Genomic DNA, 24,443 nt, shown 5'->3' on the forward strand with positions numbered 1-24,443 from the left:
GACTGATGGGTCCCACACACACGCGGCGGCCCATCCACACAGCAGAAACGTCTAGATGCCGAAACACCTTCCCTTCCCAGACAAGCAGCTGCCCCTGCACCGTGTCCGGCCTGCGTGGGGATGTGGACCAGAGTTAAAGCCACTGCAGCGTTTTGGGACTGGGCTCCCTGGGGCACTGGGAGCGGCTGGAAGGTGGCTCCTGGCTGCCTCCCGGGGACAGAGCGCACGGCTGAGGTGTGGACACAGAGGGACGAGAGGCAGGACGGTCCTCCGTGATCTTCCGACATTTACTAAGACGGCGGGTCCTCAGCAGCACACGGGGCACGGAGTGCTTCCCGGCACTGGACAAAAGGGCGGAGCGCCCGCCTCTCTAGCAGGTCCCGCAGCAGCAGGCTGAGACCCTGAGCCGTGCTGCCTGGAATAAAGGGGAAGTAGGGCCGTGGCCGTGGCCTTGCCCCTGAGGCCGCACCCCTCACCCCTGTGGTGGGGACACGCGCGGTATCTCGCACACACAGTCCCCTCAGGAGGAAGCTCTGGCAAAACCCGGGACGTCAATGAACCGACTTCACACCTACCGGGGGAGGCACCCCGGTGGCTTCCTGGACTCCACCTCAAGGCCTCGCTGGCAGCCTCTGTCCCAAAGGAGGGCTGCAGGGGGACACTGTAGTGGGGCCAGGTCGCGGGGGGACCTCGGCAAATCCCACTTCACGCTCCAGCGCCCGGCCACTGGCACGTGCAGCCAGGTGACACCAGGTCCAAACTCGACATGCGGGGCAGCTGCGACTGGGAGCAAAGGTCACGAAGGGCAGCGGGAGAGCCGGGGACAGGGGCGCTGGAGGCCGGCGGGCGGGCTGGCTCTTCACGGGTCTCCCGCGGCGTACTCTGAGCACCTGTGGCCGGAGACGCGGGCGCTGGCCTGCCACCACCTCTGGTCGTCACTCGGCACCGCTCATCGTCCCTGTCCCTCAGAGGTCTCACATCCTCTCTGAGTGCTCCGGAAGCGTGGCTGATGTCGGTACCACCAAACACCAGACCGTTAGCGGGCCTTAATCATGCTAAGCGACAACAGAATTTCTCCCAAATGACACTGGACACTCACTAGGAGCAGCCACATTCATCCGGGTAGATGTGACCGGCAGGGAGGGCAGCGGTTCCCAAGGCTGTGCTGGCAATGGGGAGGAAACACTCTCGCACCAAGAGTTCTCTTTAGCCAAAACCAGAGGAAAAGCTTCTAGGAGTCACCGTGGATGAAAGTAATGGTGACAGTCCCGGACCACGGGCACGGGCTTCCTGCGCTGGCTTCCTGTGCTGGGCGAGCAAGGAAACGGACATTCTGTCCGGGTACCTGCGGGGCGTGCATGCAAACACTCGTGTGTGCGTGTCGTCCCTTCTCAACATCCTACCAGCCCCGCGAGGCGGGAGTAGCACGGTGCTGCCTTCAATCTAAGGGGACTGAAGTTAAGAGGGGATTCGCTGATCGACGGCGCTCACACAGCTAGAGAGGGGCTCGGATGTCCCCAAAACCAGGTGTCCTGACCCTGAGCTTGTCGTGCTTTGTTGAAACCGTGTCCCTGCCATGCGCGTCGTGCACCAGAAGCGTCAGGGGCGGTTTCGGAAACGCAGGTTCCCGCACTCCACGAGGAGACTCATCCCCTGGAAACTTCTCCACCAGAGTCCCCGGGCTCGTGTGAAGTGTCTCTCTGCACACGGCACTCGGGTGATGGTGCTGTGCAGCTGGGTGGGGGGCCCCGCTCCATGCTCGGCTGCCGGGAAGCCGCACACTCCAATCTCGACCCCGGACCAGGTGTCCCTCTCTCCTTTGGCTCTGTGGGCCGCCCCCATCGGCTTGCCAACGATCTGACCCGATCAATGACGGAGCCAGGACCAGACACAGATGCTAGGAGCAACTTCACTCTCCCTTCTTAGTCCCTGCCATTGCCACCTGCCGCGTCCCAGCATCAAGGCCACCAGGACCAAGGCTGTGAGCCTAACCACAGGCACGAGAGGAAATAAAGCTGCAATTTTAGGAGCCTCCGCTCTACTTGTCAGGGTTCAGAACATGACAGGACTGTCGCAGTGGCCAGAACTCACCCAGTACTGTCCGCTCACTACTGAAATCAGCCCCAGGAATGTGAACCAGAGCGGCCCCAATGTCAGCACCCAAGGCGCATTCCCAGTCAGAGCTCAGAAGTGAAAATAAAGGAAGGACAGCCATAGGGGAGAAGGAAGTGTATGAGAGTCTGTGTGGGGGGTACGGCTGAGGGAGGCGGGAGGGATCGGCAGGAAGACAGAATTTCACACGACAGTGTCATTTCAGTAGCTCCTGTGGAGGGCACGGCACCTCATCACCGTGTCTCCATGGCGTGGGCGTTAAGAACTCTTGAGATTCTGGGAGGTTCCATGATGAGTTAAGTCACCCCAGCAGTTGGGTCTGGATCTAGGCCTTCCGAGTCCAAGACCAAAGCCTACTTTCCTCATCACTGGATTCCAGGAATAGACTGAGAGCCGGAAACCCAAGACTGTGGTCGTTTCCTGGTGTGACTGAGTGGGGACAGTTTAAACAGAGATGTTAGGACAGTGTCACCTGCACAAGGCAAGGGCGGAAACTGTCGATTTAGCTAACACTATGATACGAAGGTTAATTTCCCGGCTTTGGAAGACACGTGTCAGGGAAAAGCCGGGTGGAAGGGTTCTGGGAGCGTCCTGTGTTATTCTGGGTAAATCTAAAATTATCTCAAAATTAAAAAAAAAAAAGCAACAACAAAACCCTTGCAAACACCACCAGCTCTCTTAAAGGATTAGCTTCATGCTGGATTTTAGGTGCGGGGTCCCCTGGGAGGCTGAGTACCTCCCGGGTACGTGGTGACTCGCCCGCGTGAAAGCTGGTCTTGAAAGTCAAGGTGACCCGGTGTGTTAGTGCCGGGCGTCCCGAACTCAGAACCTGCCCCCTGCTCGGCCCCCTCCCTGGCCTTCGTCTCTGCTGAGCAACTCGCTCAGAGGAGACGTCTGGTTGAGCTTTTCAGACGCGGACCACCTGGTTCTCGAGTCCAGGAACAAGGAGAAGGTGGGAGATCCAGCTCTCCCCTCTTACGCCAGCCCCTTCCCGGTTCCTGAGGGAGAGGAGTGTGACGAAGGGGCTGGGACGGCTCTGCCTGCATCCGTCCTCCTTCCCTTACTCTAGAGCCGACAGAAGCAGCCCCCGACCTTACGTCCTGCCAGGACCTAAAACCTTGCGGCCTTCACCTACCAGCATCCCTGCTTTGCTCCCCTGTCCGTGTTTACGGCAGTCGGGGGGCCGGACCTGGAGTCTCCAGGGGCCCGTGCAGGGACCTGCCCGTGCTGAGACAGCCGCAAACCCCACGGGTCTTTAGGGCTGCTGAGTCCTGCATGTTCAAGGACAGAGAAATCAGCTCCCTCTTGACCACAGACCAGGGCGTGGAAGCTGACCTTGCCAGCTGACTCTGCTCGGTTTCCTTAAAGAAAGCTCTGTGACCTTAGGATGTCAGTGAGTGGCAGCCGGGTCCCCCGGAAGGACGGTGTGGTGTGACTGTGACACTGACCAGAGAAGGTGTGGGGGGAATTATGGCCGAAGCCTTGACCTTCGGCCTCAGTCCATCCGTGGCTTGGAGTTCCTCCCTCGGAAAATGGAGATTAAATATTCCTTTACCTGGGACTGTTTGCTACAGGATTCCGGGGAACTCCGTGTACGGCGCTTTCCCACAGCTAGTGTACAGAAGCCACCTAGGCCTCCCGACAGCCGTGCGCACGTGCCACGCTGAGGTACACACTTCCGGGGGGTCGAGGTGGCGCATTCTGCTGGTTTTTCCCGGCACCGAAAATGAAGGAAGGCGTTCTGAATCTCACTGAAGAAAGCTCCACAAACGTCAGGGGCTGGCATTAATATATGGCTATTTTGTTCATAATGGCTATCGTCCCCACGTACATTTATTCCTAAAGCAGAGGCAGACAAATCCGCAGGGATCTGGCCGGGCTCCCACTCACTCCCAGGGCTCCGGCTGTCTCCACGGCTCCGCGGGCTCCTGGTCTCCCAGACGCTGACCTACGGTTCCGGATGGCTCACTCTCAGAGACGGACTGACGGCAGCACCCAGACCCATCCCGCGGGCGTCCTTGAAACCGACCACCCACGACTCCTTCCTAAACCGGGGGTCACCCAACCACAGTCATTCCACTTAGGAAGGCCTCCAGATCTAACTCCTGCCTTTCCCATTCCTGGAGCTGACCTTCCTATCACCTCAACTAGTAGGACAACGTCCTCTTTGGTCAACCGTCCAGAGCTTCCATCCTACCCTTCACACCACCGCCAGAATTCCCTTCTAGAAAGTCGGATCTGATGTGTCTTCGCCTACAAGAAGCACTCAGCGGGCCCCTGTCTGGATCAAGTGCAAACCCTTGGCCTGCCATCAGGCCCATCTGCATGTAGGACTTACTTGTACCAGCGCACACCTCACAGCTCTTTGCTCTCTAGAGAATGGTATCCTGTTGGCCTGTAGTCCTCTCCCTCCTCGGTCCCCAACAGTCCCCCACGCCTGCGTATTCCCATCAGAACTATTCTCCTAGATGCTACGGTTTGGTTGTTGGTAGTCTGACAGTGTGCCATTCTTCAGCAGACGCTCTGGGGACCCTGTGACTCATCAAGGCACCTTGGCTTCCTTGGCCATCAGACCTTCTCCCTCTTAAGAGTCGCTCCATCTTTGTCAACTCTCCAGCCCTGGTTCCCAGGATGGCGCCCGCCTCAGCTAACAGTGACGGCCAGAGCTGCGGAATGAGCCAGGAGTGAATGTGGCTGTGACCGAGCTTATTAACTTCTGGTCTCAGGAACACCGCCTCAGCGAGGCTGCCTGTGACGGCTGACGAAGTCTGGCCCTGGACACAAAGGAGGTACGCCTGGATGCCCGCTACTCCTTTGGACAAGCAAGTTACACTTGGTACTCTGGGCAAGTGACACACTAGCTGGTATCCCGGTGACTTGGATCCTTGTACCTCTTTAGGGGGTGGGGGAGAGCCAGAGGGGGTCAGAGAATCTTAAACAGGTTCCACGCCCAGCACGGAGCCCAACGTGGGGCTCGATCTCAAGACCCTGAGATCATGACCTGAGCTGAAATCAAGAGTCAGACGCTCAACTGACTGAGCCACCCGGGCACCCCAAGGGGACTGTTTTATACTTGGGGGTTAAGACATCAGCCACTATATTAAAAGTATTAATAAATTCTGGACTCCTCTGAATACATGTACATACAAACCCTCCCCCGCTCTCTGAAGTCCTGTGCCCTTCTCTAACTTTTAACAACTTAAGCAAGATAGAACAGATCTGTGAATGCACTTAAGGTGATTCTATAAAGATTTAGGAAACTATTTTATGTGATTATAATATGAAATTATTATATGTATTATATGTGTTCATATTTGAGACCCTGCAGTCACTAGCAAGTACTGGCTTGGGGAGATCAAGGCAGCTGGGACAGCTGGCAAGAGGGGCCTCGGAGGGGCGCTGGGGGCTCCGTGGGTTGGGCCGCTGCCTTCGGCTCGGGTCATGATCTCGGGGTCCTGGGATCGAGCCCCGCGTCGGGCTCTCTGCTCAGCAAGAAGCCTGCTTCCTCCTCTCTCTCTGCCTGCCTCTCTGCCTGCTTGTGATCTCTCTCTGTCAAATAAATAAATAAAATCTTAAAAAAAAAAAAAAAAAAAAAAGAAGGGCCTTGGAATGGCTGGCCCCCATGGCGGGAAGGTGCGGTGACGGTCATGCTGTGGACACGCTGCATCTGCTCAACCCTCACCAGTCTGGGTCCTCCACTCACTCCAGCACCACACAGGTCTCCTCCTGAACAGAACTTACAGACAACACGGACCAGTCTTCCCATAGTCCCCTCTGGAGAACAGAACCTAGAACCTAACCCAGGCTGAACCAATGGGAGTCATTGCCTTAGATTTTAGTAGCTACAGTGGAAAAAGCCAGGCAGTGTCTTCTCCGCTGGCCGAGGCTAAAAGGATGGGTCGTGATTTCAACCAACAGGAGAAACAAAGTCTCAGAAACAATCAAAATGAAGTGGAAAGGCACAGAGTAGAGACAAGACCTGGAGGGCACTCAATATGCTGGTCTGTGCTGCTGAAGTATAGTCCCGGGGCGCCTGGGTGGCTCAGTGGGTTGAGTCTGTGCCTTCGGCTCAGGTCGTGATCTCAGGGTCCTGGGATCGAGCCCCGCATCGGGCTCTCTGCTCAGCGGGGAGCCTGCTTCCCCCTCTCTCTCTGCCTGCCTCTCTGCCTACTTGTGATCTCTGTCAAATAAATAAATAAAATCTTAAAAAAAAATAAAAAAATTTAAAAAAACACAGTCCATATCTCCGCCATGCTGATGGCTCAGTTACCGCAACACTTATGTGAATTCCAAAAGTGCATACATTTCCTTGTTACTTTGATTTAATTTCCGCTCTTTGAAACAAACAAACAAATCCCGAAAACACAAAACAAAACCCCAGTAAACACAAATACAGCCGAAGCTGTTAAACTTTAAGAAAGCTAAAACGAACCAAAGACTTCCTAAAGGCTCTTGGAAGAGTTCTAGTCTAAGTACGTATTTGAGGATGTGGAAATCACACATTCTATCGAGGTACAAAAGCTTGACGAGTCCCTTTATACAACGAAGAGTGCTCTGTACTGGATTTGGTGGTCGATGCCGAATTTCTCCTTCTTCAAGTGGGCCTACCCACTGTGGGCCTGTACGTTCAGGCGGGGGGAGAGCGCGAGCATGACTGTACTCGGGAAACAATCCACATAAGTGGTCATGCTGTCCCTGGGGAACACATTATTTAAAATTATTGCTGCATTCTAAGTAGGCCATCGGAGAGGGATAATTACTTCTCAATGACTGGATCAATATTTTTGTTTTTGTCCTCTGCTACTTGAGTGACTGGATCTCAGGCCGGAGGAGAAAATCAGGTCAGTCCCCGAGACCTACCACAGTCTCCCGGGGCAGATCAGTGTGTGCTCCTGGGAGCCCAAGGAGGAGAGTGAGGCCAGGGAGTGTCGTCCCTTGTGCGCACACTTGATTTCCCATCTCTCCATGAGGAAAGCCGCAGTATCTGGGGCCTCTGATGCAGTGTTCACACACCTGCCCGGAGGCTACGGGGACAGCTCATCTCATGTGCGGCTTACCGGACATGCTCACGAACTGATGACACTGCCACCTGCAAAGCCAAGGGGAGCCCGGCTGGTTCATTCTATCTAGGCAGGGAAGCGTCCCAGGCTTGGGAGGGGGAGAGATGATGGGGCTAGAGAGGCAGAGAACACAAGACAACGTCCACGCTGGAGGCCTGTGTGATGGTTCAAGTGCCCTCAGGATCCACCGGGATGGAATCTGCCATGATTTCGCTCTGACAGGATGGGCCCTGACCTGTTTCACTGGGAGATGGCCACTCGAAAGAACATGATTCAACAGATGTTTATCACGGCCTTTCCAATAAGAATAAGAGAGAGGACACCGAGCGACATGAATGGAAGAACCGTTCTGCCCGAGTGGCTGCTTACCCCTCACCTCGCCAAATCAACGCCTTTCGAGTACCTGCGAAGCACCGTTTGTATGCGAGTAACACTCCACCTGCAAATGGGACTCACTGCGTAATTAAAGCTCATCACAGAAAATCTTTTTTGAGCAATATTTTGTTGGATGTTAGAATTACAATTGAGAGTGATAAAACACTCTTTGAACATTTCCTTTTATTTCTAACATGTTACTATTCTCCATGGCCTTTTCCGATCAGTCCTCAGGCTTACTGGAACACGGCAATGAGGAAGAGGCCAGCTCAGTGGCTCAGAGCACTGCCCCTGGGGCCAAGACAACATGGTTGGAAACCCGGCTCCGCCACCGGCCGGTGTAGTAATGCTCGGCACGTTACCTAAGCAATCCGTGACTCAGTTTCTTCCTCTGTAAACCAGTGATAGTGTTAGCACCTATCGTTAGGATTACAGTGGGTTAAATCAGTCAAAACACGTAAAGCGCACATAAACACTATCTACATAGCACTTGTTAATTATCTCTACGTGGCATGGAACACGCAGGACATGAAGTCGGGGAGGTCTGGGTAAGAGGTTAGGAATCCCATCTCTGCCACCATTAGGACATGAGGTGAGTTACCTAACCTTTTTGAACCTCGGTTTCCTTATACGTAAGATGGGGTAATCATGCCCACACTTTATTCAGTCACTGTGACTTTCATAAGGGATAACGTGTAAGACATCTTGGCAAACATTTCTAAGTGGGTTTAGGAGACGATCAGGCCCGCTGCATGGATGGACACGGATTCTGCCACACTGAGGACCCATGTTTCCTTCCCTTTGTCTGACCACAGACAGACAAGCACAATGAAATCAGCCAAAGTCTGGCAGGGACCGGGGCTTGCCCTGGCTCTCCTGCCCTCACCCACCTCGGAGGGCTACGCATCAAGGAGACAGAGTGCATCCGCCAGGCAGCCAGCCCCCCGCCAGTCCGGCATGTCCAGGGACACACACACCTGCAGGCTGGCTCCCCCATAAAGTCCTTCCCTGGCTTCCTTCTCGGAGCAGGAGGAGGACGGCCCCCGCTCAGGCCACCCCGCTGCAGCACCTCTGCGCAGGAAGGCAGGGCCCCTGGGCTCCCCATCAGACGCCTGCCCGAAGCGCGCGCCAGAGCTGGGGAACTTGCCTGAGAAGCCAGTAAAATTTTAATGCACTCTGTAGTGCGGTCATGTCATACTCGGTTATGGCAAATAATCCCAGACGCCCGCAGAGGTAAAATGGAGCTGTAACGTGCTTGCCTCCTAACCCGAGCTGACAGCAATGATGTACGACCGCCATTAGCGGAAAATATCACTTCAACTAACCCATGATCCAGCTCCGCTCAGGGTCACATTATCCATGAGGAACGAATTACACTCCCAAAGTAAATACAAATTTTCTACACGAAATGGGTACAAAAAAAGGGAAGGGGGCGATCCGTTCCCTTCGCCAGCTCGCCGCTGAGTGACACAGATGATAAAGGACGGGACAAATCATTGGCTGACAGAGTCCCGCACCGTAATCAGCTCAGCCGGCCGCACTCCAGCCGGTAAACACTATATTCTCCCCTTAGTGGCAAATACATAATCTTTAACATGGACACTGCCGCAGACAGTCACCACCATCCGGGCCACAAGAGCGCCCCTTGAGGCATTTGCTGCCAGAAGAGGAGCGACCCCGTGGCCCTGATGACCCCCCGCGCTCCCCCCCACCCCGGGCTGAGACCCTCTGCAAAGGTGGGAGACAGTGTCTGGGCATGGACAAGGGGTCCTGGAGGTGGCAGATGACGGCACAGAGTGGAGCTGCCTGGTGGGGTGCAGCTCGGGAGCCGCGGTGGGACCACGGACCCTCCTGCTAGGTGCTGGCTGCAGGAGGAAAAGCCTGCAGAGACCACAGGAGATGCAAGGGGGGCTCCAGACCAACAGCTGCGACAGGAGCCTCCGTTCCGGGCCCTGTGCTTCCCCGCGCTGCCCGGGCCACTGTGATGAGTCCCTCCCCCCTTTCTGGGACTGCGATCACTAACAGAGCATATGCGGGTAGACGCTGGTATTCACAGAGCACCTACTAGGTGTGAAGCACGTGCTAGGTGTGGGGGACTTGCCGGGAGCGGACAGCTTAATAAGATAGGGGAGGTTTAATCTCTCTGATACAAGGAATTTGAGAGGCAGGGCGGGGGGTCGTAGGGGGTAGTGAGGGAAAAAATGAAACGAGATGGGATCAGAAAGTAGACAAACCGTAAGAGACTCTTAATCTCAGGAAACAAACTGAGGGTTGCTGGGGGGTGGGGAGTAGGGATAGGGTGGCTGGGGGATGGACACTGGGGAGAGTATGTGCTATGGTGAGTGCTGGGAAATGTGTAAGACTGATGATTCACACACCTGTACCCCTGGGGCAAATACTACATTATACATAGAGGATACAATATACATTATAGTTAAAAAAAAAATTAAAGAAAGATAGGAGAGGTTTACACACAGATATGCGCTAGAGAAGACCAAGTTCCTTGAGCAACAGCTCGTGCTTCGTCTGCGGCTGGGAAGGCTCCCTGACTACTCGCAGTGGCCCACAGGCTGCTTCTGCCTCACATCTGCAAGAGTCAAACCATATACTTTGTAGACCTCCCTTCTTGCCTTGGACAGGCAGCTCCCAGCTCAAATCTAAAGACTCACATTTGAGAAGAGCTTGCGCATCTGAGTTGTAAGCGAGCTCCAACTGTATTTATTCAATAGTCATTGAACACAACGGACACGTTTGAACTTTTCGGAGCTAGTGGGGTTGTGGGTGAATAGGTAAGACACAGTCTTGGTCTCTTCTAGCAGAAGGAGGGGGAGGCACAGGGAGAAAGATACCACAAGGGCTCTCAGGTGGGACTTTGGGGCCTATCCCAACTCACCCTGATGAACAGGGAAGCAGCATGTTATGAGGAAAAGAGCCCAGATCCTAGAATCTTAAGACATGGTTCACATCTCAGTTCCATTCCTCAACTTCCTCTTCTGTTTCATTTTCATCATTTGTAAAATGATGATACACACTTGAGAAGACAAGGTCCTTGATGGGATCTGTCACGAGTTTGGCACATTTTAGATGATCAACAGTGTTGTATATGAAGATGCCCAGAGATTCCCACAATAAATATTTAAACAGGTGATAGAAGATGATATTTGTAGACGTGTTTTGAATAGTACCATGTTCTCTCCATCGTGAAGTGGCATTTCTTCTTCTTATCTAATTATTAACCCCAATCGCATTGATTTACAGCTCCCAAGAAATGAACAGCATCTACATTCTGTGACCGAGAAATAAGGAAAAGCTCTACGATGTATACGAGGTGGTGTATACGATGTATACAATCTGACCCACCCAGCTGTAGCTTTGATTAGAAAAAGAACAAAAAGAGGAAGAAAGGTAATATACATTAACCCACTGAATTTTGGGACTTCTGAAAGGTAAAAATTTGGCTAATTATGAATACAGCCTTACAGAGATTTTATTATCTTTATTACAGCTAGAACAGCAAAATTATAGGGAGCAGTGAACTCTAACTACATTATCAACCAGAAGTTGCGAAGGGGGAATTAACCGAGGTAACCACATACACAAATACCCATGTGCAGGATTAAAAAGAAATTCATACAGAGTCTTTCCTAGGGACAGACCAAGACAGATTCCTCTGACAACCAAAGAGCAACCCAACCCGGTTACACCCTAAGTAAGCCACGTACATAGAACGTGTTGTTAAGGGCATCACTAGCACAAAGGGCTCTGCTCACGAGCTTCCTGCCCATTCGGGTTCATGGTCAATTGGTCAGTGGTCAATGAGGATGAAAGCCATTGTCTCCACCTACCTCTTCCTTGGCCTTGTAACCTTCCTGCAGGTCAGCTGTAAAATCCAAGTCAATGGTTCATTCTAAGAGAAAGCAGCTGACTTTTGCTCTGGGACTGTAGAATCGTGAACTCAACCCCAGGTGATTTCCGGAATCCCCACAAGAATCCCTTTCACAGGCCAAATACTACTTGTTAGTGGTCAAGGGGGTTCTTAAAACACATCACGTAAGCCGGTTCTTCACTAGTTCCTGTGCTCTCCTCGACAGTTAGGGTAACTGAGGAGCAGAGACTGAACTACTAATTGACCTGCCCCCTCTCTACAGACGCACAGGGACACACCTAACAGAACCAGGCAGCAACAACGCCCATGTTCCTTCACTGACACTCAGGGAAAAAACATAGCAGACGTGAACGACTGCATGAATGACCCAACAGATAATGACCTTGTTCGGACATTGGGCCCATATGCAAGTTCCCTTTAGTCACTTGGAAGAGTCAGCACAGGTGTGCCACAACCTACCCACTAGGTTTATTCCCTTTTAGGAATTAGAGAGAAAACAAAGAATGGAGACACTCCTTCTAGAATCTTCTTTCTACACGGGCCAAGAGAAAATACAAGTGTGTATTCATTTCCCTCTGGGTTGCTATGTTGTTGGAGCCTAGCAAAATGGCTACACAGGAAATCAGGCCATTCAGTGTTAGATCACTGAATCCAGCTTCACCTTACAGATGGCAAAACCAAGGCTCAGCACTATCGGGTAACTTGCCCAAGACCGCACAGCTCGTTAGTGTGAAGTCAGAAGCTAGGTCTTCCGGGCATCTTCCAAAACCCACCCAAGATGAACTACAGAACATCCAGAACCCGTTTTTCAGTATTCAGTCTGAGAAACAAGAGTCTGGCTAACGGTGCCTGACCAACTTCCAATAACTCCTGAGTATTCCTTTTACTGATTTATATTTAATAAAAAAAATCTGTATATTTATAACCTCTCTTTTTCAGGCATATGGCATGATAGTAATGGGCAGATATGCTACAAACACATTGTCAGGGGAGCAATTTCTGGTTTGGCGTGACAACTCTATGATAGGAAAAAGAGTAACTTCACGAGGGTCTGGATTTAAAATAATCTGCAGTAGAAATTTAATCCCAGGGTGGTCTGAACAGGAACTCTGGATGGATATGACAGGATTAAGTCAGCCGGAGATACGATGATTGTTCGAAGAACAAGAAAATGTCATTTTGACCTGGGCAGAAGCTCAGAGGGGCGAGACGCAGCTGAGTGGACGGGCATGATGGAAATCAGGCGCCCCAAACAGAAAGCTCTTGAAACTCGGCCAAAAATTGTAGAAACTGCCCAGATAACCTAGCAAATTTATAAATGGCTTAGGAGCATCTCAGGAGAAAATAAAATTGTAAAGGAAATCCAGAAATCTGAAGATGAGAGCACTTATCCGCTCGAGTCTGGGAGCTAAACCCCAGGATTGACACAAAGCACACTCAAGTCCGGGCGTCCGTTTTCTGAACCTGTTTCACTTACCCTCCATCTGGAAGTGGATCTCCAGGAAAGGAAATGCCCACTGGGTGAAGAGAATGAACATGACCGATCACCCAGTTTGTGCCAGGTGCTATGCTAAGTGCGGGGATAAAAAGGTAAGAGTGCGGGTCTCTGCCCTTCTTCTGGGAGATGGCTGTTTGCTTTGCTGCTATGGAACTGGAAGCGGGGGGTGGGGGGTGGGGGGGGGGAGATTCCTTTTTCCAGCTGCAAAACAGGACAGTGTCTCTCATTGTCTCCTGATCAGAACAGGTCAGGTCCTGTTGCAAACCCGCGCACTGAACGGAGGTTCTACAAGCAACGCGGGCCTTCTGAGCTCCCTTCTGGATTGCTGCTGAGGAGGCACAATCTTTACCAAGTGCGAATCGCGGCCAGTCGAGGGACAGGACTCCTCCGCTACAAGCACAAGCCACATGCCCAGTGTGCAGTTCGACATCTCGCAGCTTCGGAGCCCCTCAGAAGCCAAGTGAGGCACGTGGTCTGTGTGGAGTTAGGAACATAAGCCTCTGCTGATTTTCTCGCTGCTTTTCTTAGAAGCTGCCCCCTTCCCACACAAGTGAACACAAAATGATCAAACACAACACATTTCAGCATGAATCAAAAAATGAGAATGCAGCAAAAAGTGTGTGCACGCCGGGGACAGGGCGGGGGAGGGAGGTGGGAGCGGTGCAGGGAACTGATGTAGACCATCGGGGTCCCGGGCTGTCCCGATCTCTTGGAAGCAAGTCGCGGGGACCAAGTGACCCTCTCTGGGTGTTAAAAGCCCAGAGAGAGGAAAGTACCATCAGGAATCCTGTTCACTGGCCCACCCCAGAGGCACGGACCCGGCCCCTCTCTCCTGTGATGGGTGTCAGGAACTGACAGAGTCCGGCCGAGTACCAGGCCCACAGTCTACCGAACCTCCATCCAACCCTGCAGGACAGCTCGCTTGCTCTGGGCTCCGGGCTGTGGCCAGAGGAAAGCCTGTTATTTGGGAGTTTAAAAATCACTGTACGGGGACCCTTCCAGATTTCCCAACACTTCCATTCAGTCTGTAACAGGACATGCCCTTGGGGATGAGGGCCGAGCCTCAGGTTGGAGTGAAAAACACACGCCCCCCCACCCCCCATCCTCCGGCATCTCCGGTAGGTCTTGAGCTCTCTTGAAGAGGAGGGTAGCCTTCCTCATTTCCCAAGCGAGTCTCACTCACCCCGAGTAAGCATCAGGAGAGCTAACATTTACAAGCACTGAGTACGGACCAGAAGCTGAGCCCAGTGTCTTGGTTTAATGGTCACACAACTGCAGCGGGGCTGCTGGTATCCCATTCGGCACATAGGAGCACTGAGGCTTATCCGCTGCCACAAAGTGGGAAAGCAGAGCCAAGCCTCAGCCTTCAGACTCGGAGGCCCGCGTGCATGACCACTGGGCAAGACACCTTCCGACCAGCTTTGTCCTATGGCCATACAGTGACCAGGAACTGGGGGGATGGAGAGATAATCGCTTTCAATCTCTACATTAATGTCATAACCAAATAGGGCGTGTTTCTTTGAGCAAGATGGAATGCTGCTGGGGAGGGGAAGAGAGGAAACTGGAGAACACGTGGACCAAATACGTGGAAATATGCACGTTGTCTCTTTGTTCTCTCCACAGCAACGCACTTTGAGTGGGAGACGACCAACTGCTTCACTTGGGCGATTACGGTGCAAAGAGCTTCCTCCTTTCTTTACCCCAAGCGCAGGAAAGGCTGTCCCCACACCAAAGACGCCTCGGAGCGTCCAGAGCCGTCTCTAGCCCCCACGCCGTCGCCCGCCTTCGCAAAGTCCTCCGGGTTCTCTGCCACTAATGCGACGTGTGCCCGCGTGGCAGGAGGGGGGTGGCGAGAGGTGCTCTGCTCCGTGTCTCATCAGGGCCTTTGCCACACACACGTGCGTCTCCCGCACGCATGGAAAGCCCTGCCTTCTTCGCCCCTCTCCCAGTCACTTCCACATTAATTAGTAAGGGTATCATTTTATAAATTACAACTTCGTATCAGAGGAAAGCAGAGTTTATCTTAATTCAGTCAGCTGTGCGAAATACAGTGCCCTAATTTTAGCCCGTCAGTGCTGCAGATCCCCGTGGAGTAAGAGAATGACAGGTCTTCCGGAGAGAAATCCCAGCGGGTCCCGACAAGTCTCACTCTTGCCTCCAACAGCATCCCTGGTGAGGCTGTCGAAGGGGTCCCAGGACACCGAGTGGCATCTCTTCCCCCATTAGCAATTCCGATCCTCCGAGCAGCACATGAAAGCAGCCCCAGTTGGCTGTGGGGCTCGGAGGGGGCCCAGGCGAGAGGTTCTGGCACAGAGGAGGCTGACAGCGGCCCGGGCCCCCACGCGCGGCAGAAGTCTGGGCGGATGGTGTGAACGTCGGTGATAAACACCAGACGATCTCAGTCCAAAAGGGGAAGCCTGTCAGTCTTAACTGTGCCAGAGCCAAGCAGGCACGACTGCAATTACAGTCTTGATTGCTCCTGCTGGGAGCCCTCTGGAGGGAGACCGGGTGGCAGGGCAGGGACGGGTGATGGGAGTGCGGCTGTGCAGCAGCTCCGGGGGAGGAGGAGGTCCTGCCGGAACACCACGGGCCACTGGGCCGGACTACACTCTCCCCTCGCTGGCCAGCGCCCGGCTCGTGTGCTCGCTATACAATCTCTTTTCTCTCCTTTGTGGCCCCCCAGATGCCCCCTGGCTCTGAGCGGTGAGGCCCTGGCTCCCTTCCCACTGCCAGCCCTCTGCTCAGAGGCTCTGCCACTTCCTGCGCTCTGAGCGGGAACCGGGGGCCGTGAGGACATGGGCCTTTAGGGCCCGGGGAGGGGTGGCTGGCTGGGATGGTGTCAGCGTGTAGGAAACACCTGGGCCCCCAGAGCACTCTGAAAACCACAGACGGCTCTGGTAATTCTAGGAATCGCCAGAGTCAGGTGATGACCCCGACAAGAGGCACTGGACACCTGCTAAGGTTCGAAGTAACTGGGCTGGGACGAGGACCAGGCATCAGGTGATTTGTAGGTCCCCCCCGCCCCCGGTGACCCGCTGTGCATTCACGGTCGAGACGGCTGATGCGGACACACCCACGCGCAATACACCACCAGACCACCTCACTGCCTTCATCCACGGCTGGCGCTTCGGGAATTCGCATTGTCTTTTCAAGAAAGCACATCCTTTCTTGAAAAAGCACATTGGACGTGAAACCCCAAAGAAGGCTCATCCCCTCAGAGAAGTGCCACCAGCTTGGAAGGTGAGATCAACTACCACCTTTAAAAGATCTCCTGGAACGGCGAGGAAGTACGGGTACGAGGAAGTAACCAGGGTGGCCAGGCCGCCTGACAGGACGATGGGAAGGCCGCCATGGGGAATGGGGCCTAGACGGCTCCAGGCCCAGCAAGCACGCCTGATCCTGGGCCTCCACTGCTGTCCATCGGCCTCCAGCGCCCACAGCACACCGGCCGCCCGAGGCACTGGGGGACCCCCTCGCGAGGAGCTAAGACTCCGGGGGGCTGAAGGAAGGAAGTGCCTACTTGTCAGTTAAACAAAAGAATAATCCACAGCCCCTCTGCAGTGTGTACTTTCACTGTCATCCAACAGCCCATTACCATGTCACAGCACAGCGCACCCTTCCATAGGTCACTTTGTTTAAAATGACACAGATAATGCACATGTCAGCAAGCTGACAGTCCGGGCCGTCCTTCAGAGATAAAAACCTCAAGGCGAGAGCCTGTTCTTATCTAGGGGACATGCATTGGTCTATCATCCAAGTCAGGCAGAACATGATTTCTCCAGAGAGCACTTTTTTCATTTCCTGATTTTAAGGAAATCAAATAAGCACCATTTGTCTTCATCTGAATATGCTTGACCTGCTCCAATGATGATGTCTCACATTTTATAACAGGCTACATGTGCTGAATTCAAATTAACGACAGGACGGAACAGGAGCCCTCAGATCTCTCTCGGAGGCCGGAAGCAGAGGAGGAGGGAAATCCAGGGCTGGATGGGAAGACGCCACCAAACACTGACGGCCTGATTCTGAGTAAAACCCACAAGCGAACGGGGCACGAAAGGCGGAGGCCGGGGCTCGAGAAACCCAGCGAGACGAAGGACAGACCCAGAAACCGGCGGGGGTGTACGGGGCCCTTTCTTCTGACGCCAGGCAGTACAGAAACCGTGGGATCGGGGAACTCTTTCTGAAATACGTAAGGTAGGAATAAAATGAGGAAGACGTCTGGTTGGGGGCTGGGACAGCTAGAAAGAAAGACCAAACCATCCCTTTGCTTCAGGCACGGAAAAGTTCACTTTACCGGGTGGTGCTCCGATCTTCTGAGAGCTCCATGTGGCCTGGATACACAGAGCCTGGCGGCCATCAGCCTCGCACGCACCTGCAGGAAGAACCATCCTCCCACCTGGCCGTCCCCACCCGAGCTCTCCTGCGCTCCCCACTCACCCCATGACGACAGACCCAGAAACACACCATTCGTGTTTCTATCAAGAAGGCCACGATGTATAGAAAAGAGGAAGAAGCAGGGAGGCCAGTAAAAGAAATGGAGAAATGACATTATCAGTGCGGACTAGCACGTTTAATGTTCCAGTCAAGGATTAAAAAAGAAAAGTCAGATGGTTACCAAAATAGCTTCCTCTTTCAAAAATCTCTGAAGTGAACACTTGATGTTACATATACCCAATCTTAATGGGCATGTTTAAAAAAAAAAAAATGGACCTCATGAAGTAAATATGTTATTTCTTATCATAGGCAACGTCGCTGTGTAAACGCAACTGGTCTTGCAGAGCAGGAAAGCTGAGGTCACTGCGGAGTTGGCATCCCACCACCCTGGGACTGGGTGCGAGAACCACGGTGCTCGACTGCGCCCACAATGGTGGGGCCGGGGGCGGGGGTCTTACCTTCTCTTCCTGGTCACTGTCGCTGTCACACTGAAAAGAAAGACAAGAGAATAAGGGTTAGCGGAAACATTGAACAGATTCTTGTTTTTTGATACAGAAAAAATAAAGACAAATAAAGGAATTAGGAAACATTAGCTGAGCTGTACAGAGTTTCTTCCGCTCAAACACTCATAAACCGAATGAGAAGCGAAATTCAGAGAAGCTGCTGCGCTGGTCTCATTGAAGCCTGCGCTCCTCGGTTCTGCTGGTGGCCTGTGGACACGGTCTGGCAAGGTGCCAGATCACAACGGTGAGCACCCCAGCGCACGGGAGAGGGGGTGCCCACCGAGGAACCAATCCAGCCGCAGGATTAAGGGGAATCAGGATCATTCAGTGGGATTCAGGGTCAGTCGATACCTTCAGAAGGAGACCTTCTACCTGCGGCTAACGTGAAAGGTTCTGTCTCTCCTGGTGCTTTTACCCAGAAAAAGAGGAAAACCTCTGGGTGCTGCATTTTCTCATGTGGACTCTGAAGGAAAGAGAACATAATGGGCAGAGCTCACCAGCTGTGATGGCTGCCTTTTCTAAGGCCCAGAAGAAAGAGCAAATGTTCTCTATAGAAAACATACCAAGGACAAGAGGAGGTCAGGGAAGTAAATCAATAATACGGGCAAAGAAGTACGTGTTAAGGCCGCAGACTCGCATCATACCTAACAGATCCCAAATTCCAACTGGTGAGCTAAGTCTGGAATAACCAGAGAATGAGTTAACTCCAAACTTTGGCTTCCTCATTAGATGTGAAGGGGAAACGATAAAAACCACGTTTTATTTTTTAAACCAAGAGTGTTCATTATCCGTCGGATCTTAAAAAGGGGGATGTGTTTTGTCGGAGCGAATGCACAGCAGGTCAATGTATTTGTCTGTACGCGAGCAGTCCTTGACAGGCACTGCTACGCGGACAGATGTTCCACTGAGACACGGGACTGGCCCTAGAGCAGCTTTCAGGTTAGCAGTAGAGAGAAAGCTAGAACACAATCGCCGAGCAGAGGTGTGGTGTGGTGAGAGCCACAGTCCATCAGGACAACTCTCCCCAGGGGACGGAGGAGGACAGACCATGCGCTGTGGGGGAAGACACGGGTCATGGGTGACCGGTCTGGCAACCATGACACCGTCTAAACCAGCGTGACGCGTGATTGAAGAAAGGGAGGAACAGATGGCCCGGCAATTCTGAAGGTGGAACCAATAGGACGTGGTAACACATGGACATGAGAAACAAGGAAGGGGGTGAGTCTAGGACGATGCCAAGGTTTTTAGTGTGGCCACCTGGACACGAGAGTTGCTGCAGCTACAACCAGAAACAGAAAATAGGTTCACTTATACAACAGCCACGACTGGCTGGATACCCACAGTTATTCACAAACCCCTTCTCCCGACATTTTGAGACTGAAGAAAGCCAAGTAGGCTCTCTTTTCCAACATTCCTGGCAGCCAAGGGTGGCCACAAGACACACTCCTGTCTTAGACTTGAGGAGATGTCTGCTGAAGGCTCTGAAAAATTTTTCTCTCCTCAAAAAAAAGAAGACAAGCAGGAAGCACTTGTCTCTTGCCTTTGAACATGGTTGTAGGAGGATGCAGTGATGCCCAGATCTGCGGCAGCCACCTTGCGAAAATGAGGCAGCAGGAAGTCTAAGTACAAAAACAAGATGGCGGTGGCCCAATGGAGACGTTTGAACCAACCTAAGAGCGGCCTGACTCTGGACATTTTTGTTCAGATAAGAATGAGTTACCTTATGATTTAAACCACTGTTAGAGCGCTCTCAAATGCGAGTAACGACAACTCCATCCGAATGGACATCTTGCCATCATAAGACATGACTGGGGGACTCTTTCCTCTTTCCAGCTTACCGTCTCTGCACTTTGAGTACTTAGGAACTCACATCACAAACTCATAGACAAGAAGGTTCTAACACTTTCTACCGCCTGCACTGGCCCCTCCATGCCATAGGGTGATCAGAGCTTCAGCGACCGAGCTTCTACCAAGTATGACTGAATTGTGTTCGACCAGGCTTCCAAACTCAGATGGTCTGAGCTTACTTCTGTCTGACGAGCGATTCCTCTATTATAATAAATCAAGAGGTGAGATGAAGACTTTGAAGGCCTAGAACAACAGAGATGAAGTTCTCTTCTCCTCATTGTGTGATTCCCCCCCCCCATTGCCTTTAATTAGGGCTTCTTTGAGGTTCCTAAGTTTTGGGCACATTTTCAAGAGTGACAAAGCATGATTCAGAAGAGGGTGTGTGTGTGGGGGGGGAGAAGTGTGTTTTGCCAGGCAGGTTCATCTCCCCAGATGTTCACAGCCGCCTTGTGAGGTAATCAGTGACAGCTGAGGGCTGTGGCCCAGCCCTTGCCCACGTTCCCAAGGACTGGGGTGCAGGCGGTTGAGGAGTGGGGAAGCTGGGAAAGGGCCACCGCTGTCCACGCCCCCCCACCGATCCTAACAGCAGTATGTCCCCAGGAATGGTTATTTGTATCAGAGTGTTAAGCCTTCTGCTTTCCAACAGTCCAGTTCTAATTTCAAGGTCCACTTAATTCCGCATCAAGTAATTACTGATATACCCAGAAGCACCTTGTCTCCAGAGTTAAGCATATGGTGAAGAACTGAGACCTACTGGTGTCCATTATGGAAGCAGCACGGGTGCCAAGCCGATTAAAAATGCTCCAGCTCCCCACACGACATGCCGGGTGAGTGACAGCTCCTCGACGAGGCCAGTCGCAGAGTCTGCCAAAACAGGCTCTGCTGCGCGGGGGCCCACATGGTGCGCTGAGAAAACAGTTCCATTTCTGGTATTAAATTCCCATACTGACCCGAGGACTCTGCCGTGGGCTCAGCAGGAGCGAACCATCCAATTTACAGCTCTGCTCTCCGGAGCCTCGAGTGCCAGCCCCTGGCAGAGACGAATGATGGTCAACCCCTCCAGCTCATAAATTATGCAAAGGCAATAAACGCACTCCGCAAACAGCGCCTAACGCTCGCCCAGCCTGGCTCCCAACACGCTCTGTAAAAGCCAGAAGCTCGACACATGCAAGAGGTCCGCGCCACTCATAAAGGGGGTTTGTTGACAACCCCAGACGGAAAGCGAGCCACGGTCCTGAGGAGTCTTTCTGCCTCGCTGCTGGCCGTTTATGGGCCGGCCTTCTGAAAAAGGGGATGTTTTCCGGAGTCAGTGCGGGCAGAAGTCAGGGTCTAAATTCACATTGAATACGCTGCGCGGCTTTCACACGCTGAGCTCAGCACGTTGTGGATTTTAGGCCAAATGGTTCTAGGTCTTGCAAGGTCAAAGGAAGAAGTGTCTGCTCCCCGGTCCCCAGACGGCCGTTCCAATTCACGGGGTTCCCTGCGAGCCACGTCCCGACGCGGGCATCCGTTCTGCATGAGGCCGAGAGGTGCGACGTCGAAGGTACAAACGGGGTCCCAGCTGATGGGACCGCTGGAAGCACGTTGACATCAGGGTCCCACACTGGTGTCCTAGCACACAGGTTGCAGGCTCACGACCAACTGGAGGCAGCAGGGTACTCCCCAGGACCGGATTTCAAAGGCCTTTGTGAGACACTGAAAACATCTGCCTCCATTTCCAAAAGCCAGAAATGAAAAGGAACAAGTGGGCCTTCCAGGCCAGGCAGGGAAAAATTCCTGGTCGCCGTGTCTTCAGACAAATACGTGACCCAAACCCAGCACAGACGAGAGGGAAACAGGAGCACGAAATCCAAGCCACACGCCTCAAAAGCTCGATTCAGAAACGGGCTAGTGTTGGAGCACAGTACGGCTGGCACGGGAAGACATGCCCGCCAACACCACCTTCAACTCTGTCTCCTCTGGGTTCACAAATTAGAAGGGAGATCCTAGGGCCAACTGCTTCCTTTTGGGCTTCCTTCCCGCCCTTTAAATGCGTCAACCCAACCCCAAAGTACCCACCCAATATTTTCTCCTTTTAAAAATTAGTGTATATTTGGGGCACCTGGGTGGCTCAGTGGGTTAAGCCTCTCGCTTCGGCTCAGGTCACGATCCCAGGGTCCTGGGATCGAGCCCCGCATCGTGCTCTCTGCTCAGCGGGGAGCCTGCTTCCCCCCCTCTCTCTCTGCTGCCTCTCTGCCTGCTTGTGATCTGTCAAATAAATAAATAAAATCTTTAAAAGAATTTTTAAAAATTAGTGTATATTTATTGAAGATATTTTTTTAAAAATTTATTTGACAGAGAGAGATCACAGTAGACAGAGAGGCAGGCAGAGAGAGAGAGAGAAGCAGGCTCCCCGCTGAGCAGAGAGCCCGATGCGGGACTCGATCCCAGGACCCCGAGATCATGACCTGGGCCGAAGGCAGCGGCTTAACCCACTGAGCCACCCAGGCGCCCCTGAAGATATTTTTAAGTCACCCATGAGCCTAGGTAAACAGCAGTACACCTGTAGAATTCCCTCCAGTCTTTCCTCCGTCCTTCTCACACACATTTTAAGAAATGAAAATAAATTTCTACTGTATTGTAGCCTACTCTGTTTTCACAAAATGTGTCAAATTTTTTGTTTCATGACCGAAATTTGCCGTCACATCATTAAAAAAAAAAAAAAAAAAAAGCACTGGGTGTGATGCATAAACAATGAATCTTGGAACACTGAAAAAATAAAGTGAAATTTAAAAAAAAAAGAAAAAAATATATATAACATAACGAGAAAAAACAAAAGCGTGTGCTATAATCCACTATATATATGGATTGTAACTAATCAAGTAAGAAAATTCCCCAGTGCTGTTATCTCGATCATCTTGACTGAACGTTCTGGAAGATTCTCCTCATACACACTCACCAATACCCCTCTTCCCTAGTGTCTTCTCATGGCCCCTCCTCCTCTGCATGTCCCTTAATGTCACCGTCTCCCCAGAGTTGAAACTGCAGTCCTACTGTTTCCCCGTGATTTCCAGGGCAGCCTTTAGAGATTCCCTTCGTCCCATCTACCATGTGTATGTCGACGCTACAGAATCCCCATGCCCACTGTCTGCCAGCTACGTGACTTGGGGAGAACTGTTTCAGTTCTCCGCATCTCAGTTTACTTATCTGTAAAATGTGGGTAACAATGGCGTTGCCCTCAGAGGACGGTCAGAAGAAAACAAGCCAGCGCGCGTGAACGACTCAGACGACGTGTGGCAGAGAGTCAGGGCGAACAGTACACGTTACGGGTTATCAACGTATGTCTTGTTGGCTGTGCCCCCTTCCTTCAAGCCTTGCAAACAGACTGGAGCAGGCGTCCGTCTAAATCCGGACCCGCTGTCTTCCGCTCCCCCCAAGCCTTCCCCTCTCCCGCGGGTCCCTGGTGATGCCACCAGCGTTCAGTCTCCATGGAGAGTCTTGTTACCATCCTTGGCTCCGTTCTCGAGCGGACCTACCTTCTCTCACCCACATGACTGACTCTGCTTTCTGAATCCGTCCCACCTCCACCACCATGGCCACTGCTTCCCTCAGCCTTTTATCATGACAAGAGGCCAAGGACTGCTTTCAGGGACCCTGGTCTCCTCGTTTTCTAACCCAAGCCCTTACTGACCAGGGCGGATCTCCTCATTTTCCCTTTGGTCATTATGACACTTCCCACGGCCATGAAGACTCTTCCCGTGGCTTCCCCACGTCCAACCACTCCTCCAACACAGGGCCTCTCAAGCTCTCTGTGGCGAAGGACCATTTGTTTTTGTTTTGTTTCCTTTAATTTCCCAAACATCATAGACTGATGCTTCTGTAAAATATAATAAAAAATAAATTGCTACAAAAATGAAAAAGAAAAGCAAAGACATATAAATATGTGTTATTATGTTTAAGAGATACAAAATTACTCCATTGAATTGCTATAAAAGTTTCCAAACGCTTTGTGCTCCGCGGCCACGCCCATCTTGCAGCAGACAGTTGAGCGAGAGGGCTCGTGGCGTGGCCTCTGTCTGCAGCTACACTTCGAGTAGCACTACTGTCACACACCCCTCGCTCTCGCCACACTCGGGCACACTTGCTCACACGCCCAGGACCTACTATCTTTTGTGCTCATCAATTCTCTCTGCCTGGAACTCTACCCTCAAAAATGCAGTTCCCTCTGTGAATTATCCAATATTTTTCTTAGAATTAGGATTTCTTAGAATTACAGTACTCGTCTTAGAATTAACTGTTTCTGTCTCCGTCCCTTACAAAATACTGTATTTTCATTGTCTGCCACGAGAGCCATCCTACTAGAGAGTAAGCTCTGGGCAGATCAGGGCAGTCAGTGCCTTGGGATATGGAAGATGGAAGGTACTCGATCGCATTGACAAATCCATCTTGTTCCTCTTCAGAATTCCTCACACCGCGGTTGATTCCAGGTAACATAAGCAAACTGGGATTCTGAAAAAGCAAGTAATTGCAAAGAAAGAAGGTGTGGGAAACAATGCCCAAGTCAACGGCTTAATATCGGTGCGGGGGAGGCTTGAACACATGGGGCAGGGACAAAATCATTAGCAGAGCCTGGTGCTGGGGCCCAGGGAGAAATGCCTTCCATTAAAAGGCCCAGGCAAGGGGCGCCTGGGTGGCTCAGTGGGTTAAAGCCTCTGCCTTTGGCTCAGGTCATGATCTCAGGGTCC

General features: G+C 52.3%; 1 protein-coding gene across 10 annotated transcripts in view; it reads right to left on the reverse strand.

Moving 5' to 3' along the window:
- Window positions 1-24,443, reverse strand: part of AUTS2 (activator of transcription and developmental regulator AUTS2) — a 1,101,696-nt gene that overhangs the window by 286,287 nt on the left and 790,966 nt on the right. For all 10 annotated transcript variants that reach the window (XM_047714565.1, XM_047714568.1, XM_047714567.1 and 7 more), the window contains one exon: window positions 17,827-17,856. In XM_047714565.1, the coding sequence (XP_047570521.1) occupies window positions 17,827-17,856 (30 nt within the window). The remainder of the gene's footprint in view (window positions 1-17,826; window positions 17,857-24,443) is intronic.

This window comes from Lutra lutra, chromosome 18 (assembly GCF_902655055.1).
Source record: "Lutra lutra chromosome 18, mLutLut1.2, whole genome shotgun sequence".
Taxonomy (NCBI): domain Eukaryota; kingdom Metazoa; phylum Chordata; class Mammalia; order Carnivora; family Mustelidae; genus Lutra; species Lutra lutra.